Source organism: Lytechinus variegatus, chromosome 2 (assembly GCF_018143015.1).
Source record: "Lytechinus variegatus isolate NC3 chromosome 2, Lvar_3.0, whole genome shotgun sequence".
Classification (NCBI taxonomy): domain Eukaryota; kingdom Metazoa; phylum Echinodermata; class Echinoidea; order Temnopleuroida; family Toxopneustidae; genus Lytechinus; species Lytechinus variegatus.
This window is the reverse complement of record NC_054741.1, coordinates 9,677,632-9,687,642: the sequence shown is the minus strand read 5'-3', so window position 1 is coordinate 9,687,642 and position 10,011 is coordinate 9,677,632. Positions and strand designations below refer to the sequence as shown.

At 34.0% G+C, this 10,011-nt stretch overlaps 1 protein-coding gene across 1 annotated transcript in view; it reads left to right on the top strand.

The window, feature by feature from the left end:
* The first annotated feature begins 3,353 nt into the window (after positions 1-3,353).
* LOC121407261 (protein O-glucosyltransferase 2-like) overlaps positions 3,354-10,011 on the top strand; it is a 41,893-nt gene continuing 35,235 nt past the window's right edge. The window contains 2 exon segments of the mRNA XM_041598238.1: positions 3,354-3,621; positions 3,624-3,807. Coding sequence (XP_041454172.1) covers positions 3,597-3,621; positions 3,624-3,807 — 209 coding nt within the window. The 5' untranslated portion in view covers positions 3,354-3,596.

Genomic DNA, 10,011 nt, shown 5'->3' with positions numbered 1-10,011 from the left:
GTAGAAGAAGAAAAAAGAGAAGATAATGAGAAATGAAAAAGAAAGAAAGAAAGTAAAGAAACGAGAGAGTGGTGAAGATGAGGTAGAGACATACCTTTCAGACACAATTGTTGGATGTGATCACAGTCAAATAGCTGTTTCTTCTCCTGATGTCACGCTTGGTGAAATAAAATTAATTTTTATTGTGGGAAGCCAAGCTCTATATAGGCCTATAAGGTGAGATATTATATATTGATTATGATTTTAATTGGCAAACATCCATGACCCAACTTGTTTGTGCTGGTATAACAGAGAGCAGGAACGATCAACACCAGTCAGAGGAACGAACGGTCAGCTTTGCGGGATAGCAAAGATGGGGGGGAATGGACCTACCTCCTCCCCCCCAAAAAAAAAGAGCGAAGGGAAAAAAAGAGTAAGAGAAAGAAGAGTAAATAGAAAAGGCTGAAATGTGATATTATTTTCTGAATCTTGAATCGAAATCTGTAACAAAATTTGTTTTGAAATTTATTTGAAAGAATTGAAAGGAGAGAAAAAGACAAAGAAGACTTTTAGGTCGTGCCCTATATAACCTTCTATTCAAATTCTTGAGGAAAAATTAACGACCTATCGTCTTGTTCAAAAGCAAAATACTTTGGATCCACCCCTGCTTAATACCCCTTCTCATATTATGAAAACCTTGGAATAGTCTCGGTAATGAATTAGTTAATGCACCCAGTGTCCACAGCTTTGAGAATTTACTGGACAAGTATTGGAGATGTAAACCAGTGAAGTTCAAGTTTGACGCTGACCCACCAGGACATATCCGGCCAACCTAAAGGGGAGAAGGAATATGGAGCTGAATACAGAGTCTTAAGCAGTATTATGTATTATCCATAAGTAAGTAAGTAAAACAACTAAACATTACTTATCACCCTTTTTCTAAAAAAAAATAACAGTGATTGTCGAGTCCCCAATAAATATTCTTTTTATTATCTTGCGTATTCTCTTATCTCGGTTTGCGATTTTGAAGTTTACTATTAGTATACCCTCTTGATTTATTTTAACAAGGATTCCCATGTATAATTTAAACTATCTTTCAAAGGATCTGAAATATGTGAACGCGGTGAATGAACTATTTGAGACGTGACTTTCTTGTCAAGGACGAATGTCAATGTCTCTGGGGGAATAAAACTTCTTAATATTTTGTCGATAAATCACCATTTAGACCTATTTCATTTTCAACATCATATTTTTTTCGAATTCTCTTGCTTGATTTACGCTTTACAGCCCGAATTGTGTGATAAATAATTCTGAGATTTATGTACCCCTCCGAAAAATACATTTTGTGCGGATAAGAAAAATCATATTTCCTCTTTCATATCATGATTCGTATCGAAGTTTCTTGATATGACTCAGTTGACGATTGACAGGCCAAAATATTTATATAATGAATAAATTCATGTCTTTATTTTTTGGCTCACTCGCGAGTGCACATGTCCAAAAATAGCCTCTTTCATTTTGTGATTGCTTAAACATCATGTTTCATAATAGGCTGTTGGATTTCTTCTCGTTACTACCCTTTCAAGTATACGCATTTTCCATCATCCCCAAAATAAGTAGGTTTATCAAAATAAATTTTTGATACTGTATATAGACCTATAACAAAGCGAAATTCCCTTTTTAATAGAGTATCTTCAACTACAACTTCGTGTGAGCCATCCTGTACTGTCTTGATAATGTGCTACTTTCTTACAAATCAATTTTCCTTGATGAAATAAAATACTGCATATCCGTCCTAGATTTCATTTGTATCTTAATAGGCCTTGAACTGTAGAATATATAGTTCTAAACGCTCAACCTTCTGCAAATATTAACTTGGTAAGATCCTATTCCCTATTACGTTTCATACCAGCATTAAGTTCAATGTCACTGGGGTCGACTTATAGGGTGCACAAGTATAGCCATTTTCTTTATAGGCCCTTTTATTATCCTTTATTATCAAACTTACATTGTCCATTTACTTAATGGAATATAAAAAAATATTGCATTTTACTTTAAGGTGCACTTGGCCCATACACCTTCCCTGTTGGTCAACGAGCCCAACTCCCCCCCCCCCCCACCACTGTATTGGAAAGAGTAAAATGAGAGGAACAATTTAAAAACAGGTTTCATCAAAATCGGTTATGAAATAAGCAAGTTATGGACGATTAAAAAGTCTTGTTGTATTTACTATGTGGATCTTCAAATTGGCAAACGTGCTTCAAAATGGCTGATTTTGTGGACAACACTCCATTTGTTTTGTACACATATTTTCAGATTTTCCCCTTTACTTTACATATTTTACATTATCTCCTCTACGGTGTGGATTATGATTTTACAGTCACACCAACAAAATCGATCCCTCATAGACTAAGAGTTTATTTGCAATGGCATGTGATTGGTCGGTTTGGATTGGTTTCTTTGGTTTGACCGTGTTTTTTTTTAACCTGCACTTTTTTTTCACTTTGTTGTTATAATGATAATGCATTTTGAAACATAGTATATTTTTCCTTAGTGTAATCGGTTTGATAATGGGTACTGCATTTTCTTGAGTTTTATCCGTTATAGTAACGCAGTTGATTGTGAATTAATTTTGATAAGTATAATTATATTTTGATAAAACCGAATTAAATTTTTATTTTAAATTTAAATTGTACAATTAGAAATGTGTTCAGATTCCCAGTCCCATATGACTCTCAACCGTAATGCACTACCTTCGGTTTAGGATTTATCGATTGAGCCATCCCTAACGTAATGAAAATCTTATATTGAACACAATACTTTACACATTCGTTTACAGTAAGTTCAATTTTTAATAGTTTTTTTTTTATCTGACATGTCTGAGTTCGGTGATTTTTTTTTCGATTCGACTGATCAGCTACACTCTTGATGTCACAAATAATTTTGTCTCCAATAATTATCATCACGTTTGTTGATATGATCTTGATGTGTTTTGAAACGAAAGGGGAAATAGTGTAGATTAAATCATTCAGCTTGATCACCTAATTATGCGTCATACACAAGTCGCTCAAAAAATAAATTGAAGTGGAAATTTAAATAATAAAAAATTGAATCAATATTCGGTGTTTCGTTCATAAAAAGCGATGTAGGTTCCATGACATTTGCTCAAGCGTCATTTGCTCCTCAATATATTATGCCTCAGATTATTAATTTTAAAGTATTTTTAATACACGTGCACACGTTGGTGTCAACATTATTTGCAAGATAAAAGATCGATGAATATCCTTTTTTAAATCCCTGTGCTAAGAGTTCTCCGATATTTGTGTATAGCGCCAGCTCTTGTTGAATAAACCGGCAGCAGAAGAATTAATTTGACAGCTGGTGATGATTGATAAGACTGCCGTTCTCTCGAAGTTGTGAAGCAGTTCTCTGTTTACCCATTCCTATCATCAACGGATCAAAAGGTTGACTGATCAAAACACACTGTTTATGCATTGCTATTCTGTGAGGTCTCGGCAGCCGAGGTCTCCACAATACATACTCTCAATTTAAGCTAGATGAAATGCTGAAAGACATAGATTTTTAGAAGCAGCTGACTAACGTTATCATCACGGAAAATGGTTCGCATTGCAGCCGAAAGTCTGGCGGGGTGGTGTTCATGTGTTTGATCCTTGTGTGCTGCGCTGTTAAAGATGTTGTGACCGGTTACGATCGAGAGCGTGTTGCCTGCCCGTTCAAAAGTTTGGTTTTTGGACCTGGTCTGGAAACAAATTTTGTTGTTCCTGCGAGGTTTTTCTACATTCAGGCTGTTGATTTTGAAAATAATAAGTGAGTATTACCGGTATGCTGAATCTAAATTTAAGATTTAACATTAATGTGATTGTGAGCCGCAATTGACATTAGGGGGTACAGTTTTGTCCCTGGGCCTAGCCTAGGCTATATTAATCTGTAAATAAGAGGAAAGTCTTCATTAAAAGATACAGACCGCATGACCAAAAAATGATGAGGGAACCAAAAAAATAAGAAGCCAGGCCAGCACTGAAAATAAGGGGCCTTTAGTTTGATGGCATTTTTTTATATTGGAAATATGTGATTGCATTTTGGTTTGCCCCCCCCCCCCCCCCCCGGATCTGTGCTGGAATGATAGGCTGAAAATATATTAAATAAATGGGTGTCGATAGTCTAGATCTAATAATAGGTAATTTGTCTATTGTGATCGATAAAGTTGCGATAAATTATCAATGATTCTCGGTTTCATTTTTTCTTGGGACACACTGTATATTTGTTTCAATGCTGAACTAATCTATTTTTCTTCCTCCACATCCAATGAATGAGAGAATTATTATTGGGTACTTTCATGATCCAATTCCATCAAGAGAAGTTTGAAGGACCTTTTACATGCATGTATCATTACAATTTCTCTGCAAATTAAAGTTGTGCCAGGTTGATCTGAATGAAGGGTGGGGGGGGGGGGGGAGGGGGAGAGCAAGGCAGACTACATCAATTGCCGTTTCTTAATTAAGACATTTGGGGAATTAAAGAGTTACATGTCCCAGTCCTCTTCCCCCATTTCCTCTCTGTGTTCCTTAGTAACTAAAAGGGACGTTCACCCTGACAAAAAGTTTATTGCTAAAATAGCAAAGCTTGAAAAAATAATTGAAAAATATTGCCGAATGTTTGAGAAAAAAATCCATTGAAGTATAAAAAAAGTTTTAGAATAAATAATTTGATTTGTGACGTCAAATGCAGGTAGTTTTTTTCCATATTGTATGGTAAAAAAAATCAATGAAATGTCATTTTCTCAAAAAAATTGAAAATGGTTTTTACTATACCTCCAATATATCGATAGACAAATCATTTCACACCTGTTTCTAAAAAGAAAACATTTTAAAGATGAGTCATCACAAACCTTAAAAAAAATTGAAATTCATGCATTTTATATTACATAATATATGGGACAACTGCTCGTTTATGATGTCACAAATCCAAAACTTATAATTCTAATAACTATCTTTAATGTTTTTCCTCAAACCGTCACCAGTATTTTAAATCATTTTATCTGCTATTTTGACAACAAACTTTTCTTCAGGGTGAACTTCCCCTTAAAAGAAAAGTCATGTGGAGTCATGGGGATTTGCTGACTTTCCCCCTCCCTCCCTCATTGGTACCACTGCCCTTTCTTTCTACAATGCATGTTTATTTTGTATCCTTTTACTGTATTGTACCAATAACAAAGCTATTGTTCACTTTAACTGAATTACCAAACTATCCCATTGTTGCCCCATCTCCATGATTACTCCAAAGAATCCCTGAAAAAATCTTTCCTATTGATTTTTCAACTTAAACTACCAGTTCCACAGCCCAATACATTAGAATAGAGCTCTTGAACCTATTGATCAATGTAAATATTGGCATCTCAACTTAATATCCTTTCACTTATTCTGAGTTATGTAATTTTAGTTAGTTATACTTGATGAGTGGGCATCTTGTAAAATTATTAAAATGCTAAATTGCAGTACATATTTGCTTTAATGGTATTTCTCAATCAATCAAATTTCATTTTTCAATCAGTCATGAAAATATATGTGCATGTTTACAGATTTAGATACAAACATGGGATTGGGAGCCCATGATTAATTCCTCCATGAACATGTGGAATTTATAAGCATTGTTTAATACATATATGGTTCAGTCAAGTGGGTCCTTATGCTTGAATCTGTAAAAAATTGAATTGTATAATTCAAACAATAAAAAACAAAAGAATAGTGACGAGGGATATCGTCTGTGTCATCCACATGTTACTGAGTTTTGCATATCACTCTTATTGCAAAAAATAAGCGAAACTTTTAAAAATATCATTACTTTCTTTTTTTTCTGGGGGGGGAGCAATCAAATTTCAAAATAATCCAGTTAAGACCTTTTTTCCTAACTTGCTCATTCCTATTATGCTCTTGTAACTTTTTAAAGATACTGTATGTTACATCCATGCTGGGAACGGAGGCTCCTTACTTTACCTGTCACATTTATTACTTAACTCCTATGTAAATTGAATGCAAAGTAGATCATTGAATAATGCATATCCCTTTTACAATATCCACCTGTTGAGTTATTGGTGCCATTTAAATCCCATACCCCTTTCAATAATTCTCCAATTCACTGATTTGCATGAAAGCTGTCCACATGCAGCAAAACAGATTTGCTTTTGGAAATCACAGAAGACTGCCCTTCTCTTCTGAGGACCTGTTCAGAAAATCAGTCCAAAAGGAGACACAAGTTAAATGGTTCAATTTACTTATCCAAGATCTTGAGGTTTTGGTAGAGATGATCTCTAAACTCCCTTTAAACACATGTAGATTTTGTAGACATTGCTAGACCATAGACCATGACATCTCCATGTCTCTTGTGATTGCGTTTTGAAAAATGTGAGAGCTTTTGAGATTGTGCGAATCTTGCATGTAAAAGTAACTCTTAAATCTTGTAGAGATTATCTCTTCCATAAGCTTTTGAGATTGTGCACCTTTCATGTATAAGCAACTCTTAAATCTTTAAAAAGACAAGAAGATAAAGATGTATCACTGTTTCAAAGATGTTTATCGGTATTGATATGATCTACCCAGGTTTGCTTTAATGAAAATGTGAATTAAAGATAATTTAGGGTCATTTCTTTATTATTTTTTCTGAAACCACATAAATGGAAGTCCATTGCGATTTGCAAACCATATACAATTTTGCTACACCCCAGATAACCCATACATGTATATGTAGTTTAAAAAGTATCATAATATGGTCAGATTTTTAAATTTTTTGTATGTGATTGCAGTACAAGCATGATGTAGAATGGGTTATTGACTGGCCTTGAAGAGAACATAAAATATGTTGCCAGCAATAATGTGGTATTTGACTGAGTCTTTAGATGAGGGCAATATGTTTTTTTTAAGGGGAATATATAGATGTTCTCCAAAAGAAGAGCCAGTCAATATTTTATTATCATCCAAATCAGACATCTAGAGCAAAAATGAAAATAAAATATATTTTCTTGTAAGAATAGGATTCTATTGTATCAGGGTCTAGCCTCTGCACTTTACCAAATATGATATAGGAATGCATATCAAGCGCCCTGATCCACTGTCATGTCGTATATTGTTTGAGCAGATCATCATGAAGTGTATCTCTTTCTACCCATCCTGAAATGCCCGGATGTGAGACCAGGGAAAATACAAAAATATATTTTGCATCGTCTCTGCATGCAAAGTCAATATGCCATAGAGACCAAAATTTCGAAAAATATACCTATCCCTTCCTGGTATTCAAAAAATCTAGGTCAATACGGTTTTGTCAATCTAGGGTAATATGGTTTTGTAATTGACCAACTCAGATGTCTGATATGGGAATTAACATATTCTAGCTTCAAACATTACACTGTGTTTGTTATTGTAGACAGATTTTCCTTTTTAGATCCCAAATAAAAGTTTTACATTCATCCACTATTGAGCAAATGTGCCCCAACACAAAGTTCATTTTAACAGAGAGAGGAAAAAGTCCGACTTGTAACAAACATATTACTAACTATTTCATGAAAAATCTTACACACCATCAAAATAAATTGTACTTAAGCTGAGAAGAAAAAAGCAAACCAACACATTAATCCCCCTCCCATCAGGGGGGGGGGTATGGGGGCTGGCTATCATAAAATTTCAAAATAGGATGTTAAACAGAAAAAAATGTATTAAATTGAAATTCTACCCCATCCTTCTTTTTAATCAGTTTAAAGCTTTTAGTTCCAAATTGATTGACTGTCTATCATTTATATTAGTATTTTGTTTTCTAGATTCACTGCTTTTAAATATAGTTTAATAAATTAACTCTTAAATGAACTGCTTGATACTTCACTCAGAATGACTATGTTTATTTAAATCACGATTGACAGTTTTCTGCTTTCCTGGTTTTTCTTGTATGACTGGTTCTTCTGACCCTTGTCATGTTCCTGTTTTGGGTGAAGGAAAATCATGTTCAAAGATAAAATATGACATATCCTTAGTGTTCAGGAACAGTTTTCTTTTTCCTACAAATATTAATTGATTGGCATGCTGCTTTTGTAAAGCTTTTATAGCTGTAAGCTTTTGCACAAAGTAAGTTGATTTATATCTTTGTCTTTAATAAGAGTCTTAGTTTATTGCCCTTTTTTCAGTCTGGCATATTTCCGTCTGTCTCATTTGAACTCTGTAAGGTTCAGCTGGTTTAGGTGGTGTCCAATTACCACCTGAAGCGATTGAGTAACTTTGTTGAGGTTTGTAGGAATATAAATCTAAAATAACTTCTTCTGCCAGTTTGGAAATGTATTAGGCGGGGGAAACATTATTGAACTTTTAATTTTAAAGGGCATCTTTCACAGTCTACTTTTGAAATATGCAATATGAGATAAGCTTTAACATTTCAGTGAAAGAGGATTTTACAGGGTTCTTTATCATTTTCTAGGGGCTAGGGCTCAAATAAGATTCTTTGACATATATTTAAAGGTCAAGTCCACCTCAGAAAAATGTTGATTTGAATAAATAGAGAAAAATCAGACAAGCACAATGCTGAAAATTTCATCAAAATCGGATGTAAAATAAGAAAGTTATGACATATCAAAGTTTCGCTTATTTTCAACAAAATAGTTATATGAACGAGCCAGTTACATCCAAATGAGAGAGTCGATGATGTCACTCACTCACTATTTCTTTTGTTTTTTATTGTTTGAATTATACAATATTTCAATTTTTACGAATTTGACAATTAGGACCTCCTTGCCTGAAGCACAAAATGTTAGAATAATAGAATTCCACGTGTTCAGGGAGGAATGAAGCTTCATTTTACATGACAATGACGACAAAATCAAAATATTTCATATTTCATATCATAAAATACAAAAGAAATAGTGAGTGAGTGATGTCATCAACTCTCTCATTTGGATGTAACTGGCTCGTTCATATAACTATTTTGTTGAAAATAAGTGAAACTTTAAAATGCCATAACTTTCTTATTTTACATCCGATTTTGATGAAATTTTCAGTGTTGTGCTTGTTGAATTTTTCTCTTTTTATTCAAATCAAGTTTTTGTTGGGGTGGACTTGTCCTTTAACAGTGGCCTGCTTGACTGTTTTTGGTGCAGATATTTTGCGTAGGCCTAGTTTTATATCCCTTGTGTCAAACTGCACGGTGTGGTGTGCAGTGGAATGTTTTTGAAATTTATCAGTGTTGATGAAAACTTGCTTGTGTACAGTAGACTGTCGGTGCTGTAATATGATTTTTGTTATGTGTGGAATTCTAGCTAAAGAAAATCACTTGAACTCGCCCCTCAGACAAAAGTGACAGTCTGTCACCATGTGCCAACATGTTTATTATGTATTCAGTCGTCTCGCTTGAACCTGGAAATTGATCACTTCCAGTGATGAGTCAATGAGAAGCATGTACCACAAAGAATAATGATCAATCTTAACTTGATTTCATGATTGATTTTACATTGTAGTCAATGCAATCAACTGTAAGAATTAGTTCTACAATCATTGCTAAGCTTATAGTGTTAATGGGCCCAGGTTTGCTCCAGCTTGTGTTTACAACCTGCCATTAAAGCCCTACTCGAGTAGATTGTGTCAAAAAGTTTTTGAAGTCCTGTTTTAGTTCAGGCCAAGTGCCACTAAATTTTAAAGGGGAAGTTCACCCTGACAAAAAAAATATTGTAAAAATAGCAGAAAAAATAATAAAAAATATTGCCGAAGGTTTGAGAAAAATTCATCAAGTAATTAAAAAGTTATTAGAATTTCAATTATTTGATTTGTGACGTCATGCGAGCAGCATTCCTACATAGCGAATGGTAAAAAATCAATGAAATGTCATTTTCTCAGAAAATTGAAAATGGTTATCATTGTACCTTTTGTATGTCAATAGACAAATCATTTCACACCCGATCATGAATAGAAAACAAAATTAAGTCATCAGGAACCATACAAAATTTGAAATTCATGCATTTTATATTACATAACACATGGGGCA